Below are 18257 nucleotides of genomic sequence, written 5' to 3'. Positions count from 1 at the left end.
ACTGGACCAGATTGAGGACTAGCTGAAACAGGGAAGAGGCAAAAGTGCCTCTCCATAAAACATGGCCACCAGTGCTATGTCAGTTTACCATTGCCATGGCAACATCCAGAAGCTGATGCCCCCTTCCATGGCAAAGACCTGACAACTCAGAAGTTACCACTTTATTTCTAAAAATCTCTGCATAATCCACCCCTTGATTTGCATATAATTAAAACGGGATAAATATGCCTGCAGCACTGCCTCTGAGCTGCTACTCTGGGCTCACTGCCAATGGGGTAGCCCTGCTCTGCAAGGAACAGTACCTCTGCTGCTGCTCTGCATGGTTGCTTCAATAAAACTTGCTAACACCACCAGCTTGCCCTTGAATTCTTTCCTGGGTGAAGCCAAGAACCCTCCAGGGCTAAGCCCCAATCTAGGGGCTCGCCTCTCCTGGATCATCTGGAGCCCCCAGAAGCAGGAATAGGCAGAGAAAGATTCTCCTTTGGAGCCCCCAGAGGGAGCACAGCTCTGCAGACACCTTGAGTTCAGACCTCTGGCCTCTAGGATTATGAGAGAATAAATGTCCTTTGTTCTAAGACATCCGATCCGTGGTTCTTTGTTACAAAAGCCACAAGGAACAAAAACACCACCCCCTCCCTCACGAGGGCATGAACTCAGAAAAGCATTAACTGTGTCCATTATGTCCTGTGCTGTAACCCCAGCAATCAGTGTAGCCCTTATCACTGATGATAAAATAACATCAAATGAGTCTTCCTCCCCTCTTCCTCTCCCCAGCATTTATTTTATTTTATTTTTGAGACAGAGTCTCACTCTCTCACCCAGGCTGGAGTGCACTTGCACAATCTCAGCTCACTGCAACCTCCACCTCCTGGGCTCAAGTGATTCTTCTGCCTCAGCCTCTCGAGTAGCTGGGATTACAGGCACCTGCCACCATGGCTGGCTAATTTTTTTGTATTTTTAGTAGAGACGGGGTTTCACCATGTTGGAGATCCACCCGCCTCAGCATCCCAAAGTGCTGAGATTACAGGCATGAGCCACCACGCCTGGCCTCTCCCCATCATTAAATAAAAAATAAGGCCGGGTGCAGTGGCTCATGCCTGTAATCCAGCACTTTGGGAGGCCAAGGCAGGCAGGTCACTTGAGGTCAGGAGTTCCAGACCAGCCTGGCCAAGATGGCAAAACCCCTTCTATACTAAAAAATACAAAAATTAGCCAGATATGGTGGCACATGCCTATAAACCAAGCCACTCTGGAGGCCGAGGCAGGAGAATCACTCGAACCCATGATGCAGAGGTTGTAGTGAGCCAAGATCACACCACTGTAGTCCAGTCTGAATGACAGAGAGAGACTCCATCAGAAAGGAAGGAAGGAAGGAAGGAAGGAAGGAAGGAAGGAAGGAGGGAAAGAAAAGAAAAGAAAAGAAAAGAAAAGAAAGCAGAACAGAAAAGAAAAGAAAGGAAAGAGCCGGGTGCGGTGGCTCATGCCTGAAATCCCAGCCCTTTGGGAGGCCGAGGCAGGTGGATCATGAAGTCAGGAGATTGAGACCATCCTGGCTAACACGGTGAAACCCCATCTCTACGAAAATATAAAAAATTAGCTGGGCATGGTGGTGGGCACCTGTAGTCCCAGCTACTCGGGAGGCTGAGGCAGGAGAACGGTGTGAACCTGGGAGGTGGAGCTTGCAATGAGACGAGATCGTGCCACTGCACTCCAGCCTGGGCAACAGAGCGAGACTCTGTCAAAAAAAAAAAAAGGAAGGAAGGAGAGAGAAAGAAAGAAATTAAAATAAATATTCTAATTCAAAGAAGCCCTCAATCTCTTCTTTGCTGTTCTCAGCCAGTAATCATCAGATCTCTTTGGATTTTCCCCAAGACAGCAAGCTCACTGCCTCCAAAACTGGTTTGCCCGCCCCCAGGGCGATTCTGCCTCCCAGGGGACATTTGGCAATGTCTGGAGATACTGGGGAGAGGTGCTACTTGTGTGAAATGGATAGAGTCCAAGCATACTGCTAAGCATTTTAGAATACACAGGGCAGCTCCCAGGACAGAAAATGATCCGGCCCCACATGTCAACAGGACTGAGAATCGGAAATTCTGGTTTAAATTTAGAACTCATTGCCCATATAAACACTTATTGCCTCCTGACATCTTATTTACCCTTCTGAGGTAACAGTTCCTCAGTTTCCCCTGTAGAAGCCACCCCAACCTCAACTCAAGGAATAGGCACATGACCCTGGCCTGGCCCATCAGAGCATGGTATTCTCCTGGCCACAGCAGCCGGTGCAGAAATAGACATGTGACCAGCCACCTCCCACCTCCACAAAAAAAGAATCATGTTCAAACAGCCAGGTGCAGTGGCTCACACCTGTAATCCCAGCACTTGGGGAGGCCGAGGCGGGCAGATCACGTGAGGTCATTCAAGACCAGCCTGGCCAATCTGGTGAAACCCCGTCTCTACTAAAAATACAAAAATTAGCCAGGTGTGGTGGCACCTGTCTGTAATCCCGGCTGCTAGGGAGGCTGAGGCACAAGAATTACTTGAACCCAGGAGGTGGAGGTTGCACTGAGCTGAGATTGTGCCACTGCACTCCAGCCTGGGCAACAGAGCAAGACTCAGTCTCAAAATAATAATAATAATAATAATAATAATAATAATAAGAAGAAGAAGAAGAAGAAGAAGAAGAAGAAGAAGAAGAAGAATCATGTTCAACGAAGGATAATGCTAGGACCTTGGCTTCAGTGACCAGAAAGCCAACCCCCCTATTTTCCATCGAACTCAGAGTGATGAGAATATAAATTTAGAGCAGGCTGGACGTGGTGACTCATTCCTGTAATCTAAGAGCTTTGGGAGGCTGAGGCAGAAGGATCATTTGAGGCCAGAAGTTCCATATCAGCCTGAGCAACACAGTGAGGTCCATCTCCATTGAATGTTTTAATGTTTTTTTGTTTGTTTGTTTGTTTTTGAGACGGAGTCTTGCTCTGTCGCCCAGGCTGGAGTGCAGTGGCGGGATCTCGGCTCACTGCCAGCTCCGTCTCCCAGGTTCACGCCATTCTCCTGCCTCAGCCTCCCGAGTAGCTGGGACTACAAGTACCTGTCACCACACCCGGCTAATTTTTTGTATTTTTTAGTAGAGACGGGGTTTCACTGTGTTAGCCAGGATGGTCTCAATCTCCTGACCTCGTGATCCGCCTGCCTCGGCCTCCCAAAGTGCTGGGATTACAGGTGTGAGCCACCATGTCTGGCCGTGTTTTAATGTTTTTAAAACATTAAAAAAACAGTTGGGCATGGTGGCGCACACCTATTAGTCCCAACTACTTGGGAAGCTGAGGTAGGAGGATCTCCTGAGCCCAGAAGTTTGAGGCTGCAGGGAGCTATGACTATGCCACTGCACTCCAGCCTGTGTGACAGAGCAAAACTTAGACTTAAATAAATAAATAAATAAATAAATCTGGAGTAGTTGGTCACCCTCATCTGCCTCCATGAGGGAAAAGAATGACTGAGGATGGAGGAAAACACCCACAGGAAAGCAGAGTTAAGAGATGGAGGGCTGGGTGCAGTGACTCACGCCTGCAATCCCAGCATTTTTGGAGGCCAAGGCGGGGAAGATTGCTTGAGGTCAGGAGTTCAAGACCAGCCTTGCCAACTTGGTGAAACCCCATCTCTACTAAAAATACAAAAATTAGCCTGGCATTGCGGTGTGCACCTGTAGTCCCAACTACTCAGGAGGCTGAGGTGGGAAGATCACTGGAGGCCAGGAGATGGAGGTTGCAGTGAGCCAAGATCGCACCACTGCACTCCAGCCTTGGTGACAGAGTGAGACCCTGTCTCAAAAAACAAAAAAGCAAACAAACAAAAAATAGAGAGAGAGATGGAAAGACCTAGGGTGGGGAGGAGGTGTCCTGAGATATTGCCTGAGCCCCTGGATCCAGCCAGACCTGAAGGCCACTGCACTCCAGCCTGGATGACAGAGCAAGACTCCATCTCAAAAAAAAAAAAAAAAAAAAATAGACAGCGTGTCGACAAATGGGCCTGACCGTGTATTGGTTAAATTTTATTTTCAAAATAAGGCAGTAAGACTCTACTTTCAGGGATCATTTTTATATAGATTGTTACTAGAGAAGTTTTTCTGAATATGCGGAATACCAAAAATAATAATAAAATATAAAAATAGTAAACTTCAAATCAATAACAAGAAAAGTAAATAAATAAAATAATTTTTATTTTGTTTTGTTTCATTTTGTTTTGAGACCCTGTCTCTGTTGCTCAGGCTAGAGTACAGTGGTGCAATCATGGTTCACTGCAACCTCCATCTCCTGGGCTCAAGTGATCCTTCCACCTCAGCCTCTTGAGTAGCTGGGACTATAGGCGCACACCATCACACCCAGGTAATTTTCATATTTTTTGTAGAGATGGGGTTTTGCCAGGATGCCCAGGCTGATCTCAAACTTTTGGGCTCAAGTGATCCTCCTGCCTCAGCCTCCCAATGTCTTAAGATTACAGGTGTGAGCCACTGCACCCAGCCATAATTTTTATTTTTAATTTTTAAAATTAATTTATTTTTCAGAGACGGGCTTGCTGTGTTGCCCAGGCTGGAGTGCAGTGGCAGGATCATAGTTCACTGCAGCCTCAAACTCCTGGGCTCAAGCGATCCTCCCGTCTCAGCCTCCCGGGTAGCTGGGACTACAGACACATGCTAAAATAATTTTTAAAACACGAGGCAGCTTCGGCCCATGAGTTATCATTTGCCAGCCCCTGTGTTAAGTGAATGAATGAAGCAATTAGAATAATATATTCATATGATAAATGAATAATAATGAATTGATTCCCTACTATGTGTCAGGTGTTGTTCTAAAGCACTGGGGGACGTAAAATGACAAAAATCCTTGCCTTGACATTTGAGTGGGGAAAACAGGTAATAAGCAAATAAGTAAAAACTATGACAGGTCAGAGAGCACTAAGTGCTATGGAGAAAAATAAAACATGAAAGAGAATGGGAAGTTGGGAGGGGGAAATCTATGATTTTATATCTAGAAACAGTGGAAGATCTCTCAGATAAGAAATCTGGGCTGGGCGCGGTGGCTCATTACCTGTAATCCCAGCACTTTGGGAGGCCGAGACGGGCGGATCACTTGAAGTCATGAGTTCAAGACCAGCTGGCCAACATGGTGAAACCCTATCTCTACTAAAAATACAAAAGTTAGCTGGGTGTGGCGGTGCGTCCCTATAATCCTGGCTACTCGGAAGGCTGAGGCAGGAGAATCATTTGGGCCCAGGAGGCAGAGGTTGCAGTGAGCTGAGATCGTGCCACTGCACTCCAGCCTGGGCGATAGAGCAAGACTCTGTCTCAAAAAAAAAGAAAGAAAGAAAGAAGGAAAGAAAGAAAGAAAGAAAAGAAAGAAAGAAAGAAAGAAAGAAAGAAAGAAAGAAAGAAAGAAAGAAAGAAAGAAAGAAAGAAAGAAAGAAAGAAACCTGGCCACTGACCATGTGCAGTGGCTCACATCAGTAATCCCAGCACTTTGAAAGGCTGAGGCGGCAGATCACCTGAAGTCAGGAGTTTGAGACCAGCCTGGCCAACATGGTGAAACTCCGTCTCTACTAAAAATACAGAAATTAGCCAGGCATGGTGGCACATGCCTGTAATCCCAGCTACTTGGGAGGCTGAGGCAGGAGAATCACTTGAATCCAAGAGGCAGAGGTTGCAGTGAGCTGAGATCATGTCACTGCACTCCAGCCTGGACAATAGACAGAGATCCCGTTAAAACAAAGAAAAAAGAAAAAGGTGAAGTGGCTCATGTCTGTATCCGAGCACTTTGGGAGGCAGAGGCGAGAGGATCACTTGAGCCCAGAAGTTGGAGGCTGCAGTGAGCTATGATAACGCCACTGCACTCCAGCCTGGGCAATAGAGCAAGACCCCCTTCTCCGAAAAAAGACAGAGAGAGAGAGAAAGAGAAACCTGAAGGAGATAAGAGAACACTCACAGTGTATACCTGAGGGAAGAGAAATCCCTGAAGAAGGAAGAGCCAGTGCAAAGGCCCTGAGGCTGGATTGTGCTGGGTGGCCGATTTGGCTGCGGTGCAGAGAGCAATGGGTAGAGAGGGAGCAGGGAAGGGCTGAGAGGTGGACAGAGGCCAAATGCATAAGCCCTTGTGGACTACAGTGAGGATTTTGTCTTTTTCACCAAGGGCAGTGGGGAACCAGGGAAGGGCTGTGAGTAGGGAAGGGACAGAGATTTCCAGCATCTCTGTGAAAGTCCTGAAAGGTGACATTTCCCAGCACTGGACCAAGAGAGGAGGTCAGTGAATAGAATAGAATGGAGGCTGGGCGTGGTGGCTCACGTCTGTAATCCCAGCACTTTGGGAGGCCGAGGCAGGTGGATCACTTGAGGCCAGGAGTTGGAGACCAGCTTGGCCAACATGGTGAAACCCCATCTCTACTAAAAATACAAAAATCAGCTAGGTGTGGTGGCACTTGCCTGTAATCCCAGCTACTCAGGAGGCTGAGGCAGGAGAATCGCTTGAACCCGGGAGGCGGAGGCTGCCGTGAGCCAAGATTGTGCCACTGCACTCCAGCCTGGGAGAGAGAGTGAAACTCTGTCTCAAAAAAAAAAAAAAAAAAAAAAAAGGAACAGAATGGAATGGAAAGGGATGGTGCCAAGTGCTGACCCTCCTAGATGCCCCTCCTGTTGGCCCTAGCAGGCAAGATAAGAGGAGGTTTTCCAATCAGCCCAACCCATTTTGCTGAAGTTTGCTATCACCCAGCTCCCTCATCCCCAGCTGAATTCCTCCCCCATGGCCTTGGCTCAGGTCCTTCTTATTCTACATCCCATTGAGATTTCCACAGACCTGCATAGATATATTCAGAGACAGGGTCTTACTCTTTTGTCCAGGCTGGAGTACAGTAGTAGCACAATCATAGCTCACTGCAGCATCAAACTCCTGGGCTCAAGCGATCCTCCTGCCTCAACTTCCTGAGTAGCTGAGACTATAGGCGTGCACCACCATGCCGGGCTAATTTTTTTATTTTTTGTAGAGACGGGACCTTGGTATGTTGCCCAGGCTGGTCTCAAATTCCTGGCCTCAAGCAATCCTCCTGTCTCGGCCTCTCAAAGTGCTGAGATTACAGGCATGAGCCACCATGCCTGGCCCTAGACCTGCATTCCTGAAACCCGCTCCATACCTGCATTTCTGGAGCCAGTGAGGCATTACCCTGAGGTTCTACGGCACTGACTTCTTTGCGTCCAACCAACCTATCTCCTTTGTATCCCCAGCTCCAGTTTAACCACATTCCTAGTCTCCCTCGTAGTTAAATGGAGCCATGTGACCAAGTTCTGGCCAATAACAAGAATGGAGGCAGGGCATGGTGGCTCACGCCTGTAATCCCAGCACTTTGGGAGGCCGAGGTGAGTGGATCACCCGAGGTCAGGAGTTCGAGACCACCCTGACCAACATGGAGAAACCCCTACAAAATTAGCCAGGTGTGATGGTGCATGCCTGTAATCCCAGCTACTTGGGAGGCTGAGGCAGAAGAATCACTTGAACCTGGTAGGCGGAGGTTGCAGTGATGCAGTGAGCAGAGATCGCGCCATTGCACTCCAGCCTGGACGAAAAGGGAGAAACTCCGTCTCAAAAAAAAAAAAAAAAAAAAAGGATGGAGGTGATGGCACCACTTCCAGGCCTGGCCTGGGAAATTCTTTCATAGCGCTCTTTCCCCAGTAGAAAAGACTCCAAGGGCCTTCGGGAAGCTAAGACCATGAGATGACGGAGCCTCGGCCCTGGAGAGACTCTATAACATAGAGCCCTCCTCCCTCGACCCCCGACATTGACCCAAACTGAATTGTGACATCAATAAGAAGTAAAGTCTCACTATCACTGAGGCCATGTAATTTGGTTTTGTGTTTTGAAGGTTTGGTTTTGTTTGTTTTTGTTTTTGTTTTTTTTGAGACGGAGTCTCACTCTGTCACCAGCCTGGAGTGCCGTGGCATGATCTCAGCTCACTGCAGCCTCCACCTCCCAGGTTCAAGCCATTCTCCTGCCTCAGCCTCCTGAGTAGCTGGGACTACAGGCGCACGCCACCACGCCTGGCTAATTTATGTATTTTTAGTAGAAACTGGATTTCCCCATATTGGTCAGGCTGGTTTCAAACTCCTGACCTCATGATCCACCTGCCTTGGCCTCCCAAAGTGCTGGGATTACAGGCGTGAGCCACCGCACCTGGCCTTTTTTTTTTTTTTTCTTCTGAGACAGGCTCTCATTCTGTCACCCGGGCTGGACTGCAGCGGCGCGATCTATAGCTCACTGCAGCCTCCAATTCCTGGGCTCAAGCGATCCTCCTGCCTCAGCCTCCTAGGTAGCCGGGAGCCTAGGCACACGCCACCATGCTCTGCTAATATATATATATATTTTTGTAGAGATGGGGATCTTGTATGTTGCCCAAGCTAGTCTCAAACTCCTGGCCTCAAGCGATTAGCCTGCCTTGGCTTCCCAAAGTCTTGGGATTATACGCGTGAGCCATTGTGCCTGGCAAAATGATGCAATTTGTTACAGCAGTTAACATACATACCCTGACTTATATACCATTGCCTACAGGCAGCTCGGACTCAATGGAATTAAATTAACAAAAATAATGATTCTCATTCATTTAGCACTCGCTATATGTTAATTGCCATGCTGGGAATTTCATTTACCTTATCATGTTTAATCCTTACACAACTCTGAAATAAAGGTACTGTCAACATTTCCATTTTATTTTATTTTATTTTTATTTTTATTTATTTATTTATTTATTTTAGATGGAGTCTCACTCTGTTGCCTAGGCTGGAGTGCAGTGGTGCAATCTTGGCTCACTACAACCTCCGCCTCCTGGGTTCAAGGGATTCTTCTGCCTCAGTCTCCTGAGTAGCTGGGATTACAGGTGCCCACCAGCACACCCGGCTAATTATTGTATTTGTAGTAGAGTAGGGGTTTCGCCATGTTGGACAGGCTGGTCTTGAACTCCTGACCTCAGGTGATCCCCCACCTCAGCCTCCCAAAGTGCTGGGATTACAAGAGTGAGCCATGTGCACGGCCAACATTCTCATTTTATAGATTTCCTGTTTTATAGATAAGACAATCAGGGATCCAATAGGTTAAGTAATTATTTTTTTCTCCAAGACCACAAAGCTAGCAAATACCTGACTTGCAATTTAAGTCAACCTATATATAAAGAGCTCCTAAAAATCAGTAAGAGATGCCTGTAATCCCAGCACTTTGGGAGGCCAAGACGGGCGGATCACTCGAGGTCAGGAGTTTGAGACCAGCCAGGCCAACATGGCGAAACCCTGTCTCTACTAAAAATACAAAAATTAGCTGGGCATCTTGGCGCACGCCTGTAATCCCAGCTACTTGTGAGGCTGAGGCACGAGAATCACTTGAACCTGGGAGGCGGAGGTTGCAGTGAGCTGAGATTGTGCCACTACACTGCAGCCTGTACAACAGAGAAAGACTCAGCCTCAAAAAAAAAAAAAAAAAAAAATCAATAAGAGAAAAGGTCAGTAGTTCTAGAAAGGGCAACAATAGTAAGCAAGTGATATGAACAGAGATTATATCACAGGAAGAAAATATAAATAGCTCTTAAACATAAGGAAAGAGGCTCAGCTTCACTCAGAATAAGAGAAAATGTAAACTGAGCCTTAATGAGCTCCACTGATTTCCCATCCAGCTGGCAAAACTCCAGAATCTTGGCAACAGAACCGTCTGTCGGGGAGGCGGCAGAGAAGCCAGTCCTCTGGCATGTGGTGGTATAACTGAAATAATTCATGTGGAAACAATCCCAGACGGATAACAATTTGGCAATATCTATCAAAAACACAAAGATTGGCTAGCACTTCGGTTGACAAAATAAAACGTCTTAAAATTTGAAAAATAAAAACACAAGGACTGGGTGGAGCACAATGATTCACAATTATCATCCCAGCACTTTGGGAGGCCGAGGTGGGAGGGTCTCTTGAGGCCAGGAGTTTGAGACCAGCCTGGGCAACATGGTGAGACCCCCATCTCTACTTTAAAAAATGGTGGGCTTGGTGGTGTGCATCTGTAGTCCCAGCTGCTCAGGAGGCTGAGGCAGGAGGATCACTTGAACCCAAGAAGTGGAGGTTGCAGTGAGCAGAGATCGTGCCAATGCACTCCAGCCTGGGTGACAGAGCGAGACTGTCTCAAAAGAAAGATAAGAAATCTTTGTATAAAATATGGTATAAATGATAAGAAATCGCCTGGGCATGGTGGCTCTCACGTGTAATCCCAGCATTTTGGGAGGCTGAGGCAGGCAGATTACCTGAGGTCAGGAGTTCAAGACCAGCCTGGTCAACATGGTGAAACCCCGTCTCTACTAAAAATACAAAAAAATTAGCCGGATATGGTGGCACGTGCCTGTAATCCCAGCTACTCGGGAGGCTGAGGCAGGAGAATCTCTTGAACCCAGGAGGTGGAGGTTCCAGTGAGCTGAGATCACGTCATTGCACTCCAGCCTGAGGAATAGAGTGAGACTCCATCCCAAAAAAAGAAAAGAAAAGAAAGAAAAGGAGAAGAAAAGCAATCTTTTAATGCAATGGTAAGTATTCAGTGCAGTCCCATGCTGTACAGGTTTGTAGCTAGGAGCAATAGGTTATACCATATAGCCCAGGTGTGCAGTATGCTGTACCCTCTAGGTTTATGTAAATATACTCTATGATGTTCACACAACTGTGAAATCATCTAACTACGCGTTTCTCAGAACAGATTCCTTTTATTAAGCAACACACAACTGTATATGCAGCTAAACACTTTTCTAGGTTCTTCATAATAATACACTTATCCCCCACAATGACGCTGTAAATAGGGATTTAGCATCCTCATTTTACAGATGAGAAACCAGGAAACGGAGAGGTTTACTAATGTGCCCAAGATCACACAGCAGAGGAGCTGGAAAATGATTCATGGATGAGGTTATTATTATTATTATTATTATTATTTTTTAAGACAGAGTCTTGCTCTGTCTCCCAGGCCGGAGTACAGTGGTGCCATCTCAGCTCACTGCAAGCTCCGCCTCCCAGGTTCACGCCATTCTCCTGCTTCAGCCTCCCGAGTAGCTGGGACTACAGGCGCCCGCCACCACGCCCGGCTAATTTTTTGTATTTTTAGTAGAGACGGGGTTTCACCGTGTTAGCCAGGATGGTCTCGATCTCCTGACCTTGTGATCCGCCCGCCTCGGCCTCCCAAAGTGCTGGGATTACAGGTGTGAGTCACTGGGCCCAGCCTTTTATTATTTTTTAGAAGCTATAATTGGGCCAGGCACGGTGGCTCACACCTGTAAGCCAAAGTGCTAGGATTATAGGCATGAGCCACCGCACCCAGCCCCCACCTTTATTTTATTTTTATTTTTCACTTTTATAGAGACGAGGTCACACTCTGTTGCCCAGGCTGGCCTCTAACTCCTATACTCAAGCAATCCTCCCGCCTCAGCCTCCCAAAGTGCTGGGATTACAGGCCTGAACCACTGCATCCAGCCAGGCCCCTCCCTGGTTTAGACTAATGTCTAGCACAGGGCGAGCAAAATGTAAGTCTTTCTTAAAATAAATGGAATATGCAGTCATGTTATAAAGAATAATTATAATCTCTACAGACTGACTTGGAAAGACTGCCAAGGTGATTAGTGAGGAAAGCAAGCACAGAGCAGTGGGTGGCATGTGTCATCTTTCCTGTTATGGGAGGATGGAGATAAGAACCTCTATTCTGGCCGGGTGCAGTGGCTCATGCCTGTAATCCCAGCACTTTGGAAAGCCAAGGCGGGAGGAATTGCTTGAGGCCAGGAGTTCAAGACCAGCCTGGGCATCATAGCAAAACCCCATCTCTACAAAAAATAAAAAATTAGCCAAGTATTGCTGGTGCACACCCGTAGTCCCAGCTACTCAGGAGGCTGAGGCAGGAGGACTGCTTGAGCCCAAGAGTTTGAGGCTGCAGTGAGCTGTGATCATACCACTATACTCCAGCCTGGGTGACAGATTGAGACCCTGTCTCAAAAAACAGACAGACAGACAAAAAAATCACCCAGGTATGCTGATGCACACCTGTAGTCCCAGCTACTCGGGAGGCTGAGGCAGGAGGGCTGCTTGAGCACAGGAGTTCGAGGCTGCAGTGAGCTGTGATCATACTACTGCACTCCAGCCTGGCTGACAGAGCAAAACTCTGTCTCTTAAGAAAAAAAAAAAAAAAAAGTAGAGACGGGGTCTCACTATGTTACCAGGCTTTGAATTCCTGAACTCAAGCAATTCTCCCACCTTGGCCTCCCAAAGTGCTGGGATTACAGGCATGAGCCACCACACCCAGGCAAAATAGGGTTTTGTTTTGTTTTGTTTTGTTTTTTTGAGACAAAGTCTCTCTCTGTTGCCCAGGCTGGAATGCAGTGGTGCCATCACAGCTCACTGCAGCCCAGGCTTAAGTGATCCTCCCCACTTAGTCTCTCGGGTAGCTGGGACCACAGGCGTGAGCCACCGCCCAGCCTTAAAAGGTGCCATTTTTATCTATGTTTCACAGATGGAGAAACTGAAGCTCAGAGAGGTGAAACCAGGAAGTGGTGGTACCAGAATTTGAACCCAGGTGTGGCTCTCCAAAGCCACCACCCAACCCACTCCCCAGTCCACCCCCTACTCTAACTGTCCCACCCTCTCCCCACTATTCACTGGGGCTGGGGACCTTAACATCATCTTGGCCCCAGCAGCTGCCCACATCCTAGGTCTAACCAGCTCCCATGTCCTGGTGGATCTTTCCAACAATCTGTTCTTTCCTCTCCAGTCTCTTGGCCTTCAAGTTCCATCTCCGCAGCCCAGATTTTGGACTTCAAGAGCACAGTGGTGTCTGGGCGTGGTGGCTTAACGCCTGTAATCCTAGCACTTTGGGAGGCCGAGGCATGTGGGTCACTTAAGGTCAGGAGTTCAAGACCAGCCTGGCCAACATGCTGAAACCCTGTCTCTACTAAAAATACAGAAATTAGCCAGGCATGGTGGCACGCATCTGTAGCCCCAGCTACTCAGGAGGCTGAGACAGGAGAATCGCTTGAACCCGGGAGGAGGAGGTTGCAGTGAGCCAAGATCATGCCACTGTACTCCAGCCTGGGCAACAGAAATTAGCCAGGTGTGGTGGCAGGGGCCTGTAATCCCAGATACTCAGGAGGCTGCTGCAGGAGAATTGCTTGAACCTGGGAGGTGGAGGCTACAGTGAGTTGGGACCATGCCACTGCACTCCAGCCTGGGAGACAGCAAGGCTCTGTCTCATTTAAAAAAAAAACAAAATTCATAATTGAGAGTTGGGTGTCTCAGTATAGCTGTGGCTTCTCATGATGGTATCATTCTCTCCCTGGGCCTCAGATCTCAAGGGGACCAGCCGCTTGGAGATTCATCCAACCTGACCTCCTGCACCATTCCCACCAGCTGGGCCAGTCACTGCCCTGAACATACAGGCACTGACTGGCTCCTACCTCAGGGCCTTTGCACTGGCAGTAACCACTGTCTGGGACACCATTTCCCCAGATCCACATGGTTCATTCCTTAATTTTACCCAGGTCTCTGCTCCAATGTCACCTTACCACTAGCCCTCCTCGTCAAAGTGCCCCCCGCATACCCTGTTCCACTTTGTTTTCTCCAGAGCAGTACATACCACCTCCTGATGACTTATACATTGTCTTATTTCTTCACTGTCAGCCTCCCCCACTAGAATGCAGGCTCCTCAACAACAGGGGTTTTTGTGTGTGTGTGCTATTCCCACTGTCCCCAGCACCAAGAACAGGGCCTGGCAGACCTTGTCATTGGTGGATTGATGGATGGATGGATGGATGGATGGATGGATGGATGGATGGATAAACAGATAAATGGATGGATGAATGAATGGATGGATGGGTAGATGAATGGGTAGATGAGTAGATGGGTGGATGAATGGATGGATGGATGGATGGATGGGGTGGGTGGATGGATGGATGGATGGATGGATGGATGGATGGATGGGTAGATGGATGGATGGGTGGGTGGGCAGGTGGGTGATAGATAGATGAATGGATGGGCCAGGTGTATGGCTCACACCTGTAATCCCAGCACTTTGGAAGGCTGAGGCGAGCGGATCACAAGGTCAGAAGTTCAAGACCAGCCTGGCCAATATGGTGAAACCCCATCTCTACTAAAAATATAAAATTAGCCAGGCGTGGTGGCAGGTGCCTGTAGTCCCAGCTACTCGGGAGGCTGAGGCAGGAGAATTGCTTGAATCTAGGAAGCAGACGTTGCAGTGAGCCGAGATCATGCCCCTGCACTCCAGCCTGGGTGACAGAGTGAGACTCCATAAATAAATAAATAAATAAATAAATAAATAAATAAATAAATAAGACAGATTAGAGGATGGATGGATCCATGGATAGATGGGTGGGTGGATAGGTGAATGGGTGGGTGGGTGGATGGGTGGATAGATGGATGGAAAAGTAGATGGATGGATAGACTGATAGATGGATAAATGAGTGGATGGATGGATGGGTGGATGGATGAGTGGATGGACGGATGAGTGGGTAAATGAGTGGGTGGTTGAATGGATGGATGGATGGATGGATGGATGAGAGGATGGATGGATAGATGAGTGGATGGATGAATGGATGGATGGATGGGTGGGTGGATGGGTGGGTGGATGGATGGATGGATGGATAGATGAGTGGATGGATGAATGGATGAGCAGATGGATGGATGAGTGGATGGATGGATGGATGGATGGATGGATGGATGGATAGATGAGTGGATGGATGAATGGATGAGCAGATGGATGGATGGATGGATGGATGGATGGATGGATGGATGGATGGATAGATGAGTGGACGGATGAATGGATGAGCAGATGGATGGATGGATGGATGGATGGATGGATAGATGAGTGGACGGATGAATGGATGAGCAGATGGATGGATGGATGGATGGATGGATGGATAGATGAGTGGACGGATGAATGGATGAGCAGATGGATGGATGGATGGATGGATGGATAGATGAGTGGACGGATGAATGGATGAGCAGATGGATGGATGAACGGATGGATGGATGGATGGATAAATGGATGGATGGATGGGTAGATGGATGGATAATTGGAGGGATAGATGAGTGGATGGATGGATGGATGGATGGATGGATAGATGAGTGGATGGATGAATGGATGAGCAGATGGATGGATGGATGGATGGATGGATGGATGGATAGATGAGTGGACGGATGAATGGATGAGCAGATGGATGGATGAACGGATGGATGGATGGATGGATAAATGGATGGATGGATGGGTAGATGGATGGATAATTGGAGGGATAGATGAGTGGATGAATGAGTGGATGGGTGGATGAACGGATGGATGAATATGTTCTTTCCACCCTCTTCCCAAGAAACAACTGAGAAAAAAGAGAAGGACTCTGAAGAGAAATGACAGAAACTGGGAAGAATTCTCATTCCAGACTGCACACCTTTATTTATGCCATTTCCTCCGCAGGAGTACCTTTCCTTTTTCCCTCTACCCTTTCACATCCCATGGAGCATTCACAGCTCTGCTTCAATCTGTGGACAGTTAGGCACCCAGAAACCCAGAGAGGTTGTTCCTGTGGCAGCTTCCTCTGGCTTCTTGTCAAGACCTTTTACCTTCCCTCACACGTCCCCACTACATACCAGACACACGGCCGGGCTTCAAAGGGCAACAAAATGGGTAGGGGCAGGAATGTTCCCCCTCGAAGAGGGAAAGGGTCTGGGTACGCCCATGCCCAGTCTGGAGCCTGATACAGCTGGGCACAGGAAGCCAGAACAATGAGAAAAACTCCTATTTACTCTTCAAAACCCCAGCACAAATGTCCCCTCTTGCATAAAGCCTGACCCCATCTGGGTTCCCGTTGTTCCCTGTTACAGAGGATTAGGACTGTATTTGGAGTGCAGCTGCTCTCCCAGGGATTAGCATCATGCACCCTCGCCCTTCATCCAAAAACTAGCTTTAGCTAAGACATACACAAGAATGGAAGTTCATCCTTAAGTCTATCCACTTTCCCATTAGCTGCTATTGAAGCATCACAGAGAGCTTGACTCCCTGCCAGGTCTAACAGATGGGGCCTAACAGATCCCATGACTACTTCCTCATGCCCTAGAAACCAGAAGATTAAGCAAATGTAGGCAAAGCTGGGATGGGCTGTGGCCAGAGGATGGATGCTTAGGTTGGTGGGGGGAGTGCCTTCTCCTTTCGGGAAGCCCTGTCCCAGCTGAGGATGGTGTAATCCCCTGGCACTAAAGAAACAGAAGGGCCGGGCACGGTGGCTCATGCCTGTAATCCCAGCATTTCGAGAGGCCGAGGTGGGCAGATCACCTGAGGTCAGGAGTTCAAGGCCAGCTTGGTCAACATGGGAAAACCCCGTCTCTACTAAAAATACAAAAAATTAGCCAGGCGTGGTGGCGGGCGCCTGTAGTCCCAGCTACTCGGGAGGCTGAGGCAGGAGAATGGCGTGAACCTGGGAGGCGGAGCTTGCAGTGAGCCGAGATGGTGCCATTGCACTCCAGCCTGCGTGACAGAGTGAGATTCCGTCTCAAAAAAATAAATAAAATAAAATAAAATAAAATAAAATAAACAGAAGGAGTAAAGGCGCATAGATCTCTTCCACCAATGGCCCTGCCCCTGAAAACCACCCGCCAGGAACCCCCATGGGCCCATCTCCACTAACTTATCCTCCCAGCTCCTCATCTGCAGGGCCAGCCTGAGGACCAGATGGGAGCTGTCCCCTCAGACCTCAGGGCAGGACTGTGTCCCCCAGGCCCCAGGATAGGGCTGTATCTCCTTTCATCCCAGAGGAGATGGGACTCCACCAGCCCTGCCCCGTCCCCCGTTCCCACCCAGCAGCCCTGGGGAACCAGACACGATGCTACAGAAACATAATGCAGCCACATCACACGCCCACCCAACCACATTCAAATAGGGATTTGAATATATTTCCTGAGCCAGTCTCATACAGCCACAGTCAAATCCACCACCACCCCTCCAGCCTGGGCCCCTGCAGAAATCCCTGCCGAGAAAATGCAGCTCTTCCAAGCACCAAGACCTCAGAACCCACTCTCTGAGCCCAGGACTGGGCCCTGCCTTACTATCTCCTCTGAGATGGATGCAGGGAGGAAGCTCAGATCCCTGGGGCTGCGGCCCCCCACCTGCCCCATGCTGCCCCAGGCCCAGGCAGGAAGCCAAGGGGAAGGAAGATGTAAGGGGAAGGAAGGGGCCCAGGGCCCGGGAGGAGGAGACACATGTGGGGGAAGATGTTGGCGGAGGCTCCTCCCCCACATCCAGACTCTGGGGGTCAAAGGAGTCCAAAGCCTCAGGTAACCCAATGGCCACCCTGGGGATTCTGGGGAGCTCCCCCGAGACCTCTGGTTGGTCCCATTTGGGGGCATGAACCACAGTAGAGGCAGCCTGGGGCTTGAGAGAGTTAACCCCTAGTTTTCCAGTTCTCAGCCCAGATGCGGGCCAACTCAGGGCCCGTGAACCCACACAGGGGGCCTGTTAAGCTTGGGGAGGCCACCCCAGAATCTCAGATTGTGACCACCCCCTGGGCCAGCCCTGGACCTGTAAGCATATTCCCTCTCCTTTGCCGGCCCAGAGGTGGAGCACGTCAACCCCTCGACTGTCAGCCCCGGGGAGGACCCCCGTCTCCAACCCTCAGCACACCTGCCCGCGGAGGGCTCACCTGGGACATCTGGGGGCGCAGGTTGACCTCACGCAGGTTGATGGCATGGGGTAGCAGGTTGTTAAGCAGCTGACACAGAAGGACACCATCCCGGAGGGCCTGGGCCAGTTCACACACCTGAGCCCCATCCCAGGTCACGCGGTGGCTGGGCGGCAGCACCCGGCACTGGATGAGCCAGTGGGTGCATTGGCGCCACAGCTCCATGGCTACCGCCTGCCCAGGGCCGGCCGTGCACCCTCGCAGCCTCCACCACCCACCCGCCCGCACGCCTGCCCTGCTCGCCTGTGGAGCGACAGCTAGTGCTACCACTTCCTCTTCTTTGCCTGTAACTGTCGCCCTGAGAGGGGGTGGAGGAGGAGGAGCCATGGGGCCGGGGGGAGCTGGGGGAGCACCTGCAGCCCAGCCCCACCCCACGCCTTCCATGCAGAATCTGACATCTCTTTCTTCCGCCCACTCGACACAGTCCTGGGCATGGGGAGTTGGGGGGGTGGGGGAGTCAGGCCAACTAGACTATGAGATGGGTG

At 49.3% G+C, this 18257-nt stretch overlaps 1 protein-coding gene across 2 annotated transcripts in view; it reads right to left on the bottom strand.

Annotated features, from left to right (window-relative positions):
* The window catches only part of VAV1 (vav guanine nucleotide exchange factor 1), an 84795-nt gene extending 66758 nt beyond the window's left edge, over nt 1-18037 (bottom strand). For both annotated transcript variants that reach the window (XM_031004593.3, XM_031004594.3), the window contains exon 1: nt 17734-18037. In XM_031004593.3, the coding sequence (XP_030860453.1) occupies nt 17734-17937 (204 nt within the window). In that variant the 5' untranslated portion in view covers nt 17938-18037. The remainder of the gene's footprint in view (nt 1-17733) is intronic.
* Between the last annotated feature and the right edge of the window lie 220 nt (nt 18038-18257).

The sequence above is a fragment of the Gorilla gorilla genome, chromosome 20 (genome assembly GCF_029281585.2).
Source record: "Gorilla gorilla gorilla isolate KB3781 chromosome 20, NHGRI_mGorGor1-v2.1_pri, whole genome shotgun sequence".
In the NCBI taxonomy this organism is placed as follows: Eukaryota; Metazoa; Chordata; class Mammalia; order Primates; family Hominidae; genus Gorilla; species Gorilla gorilla.
This window is presented reverse-complemented; position numbering and strand designations above follow the sequence as displayed.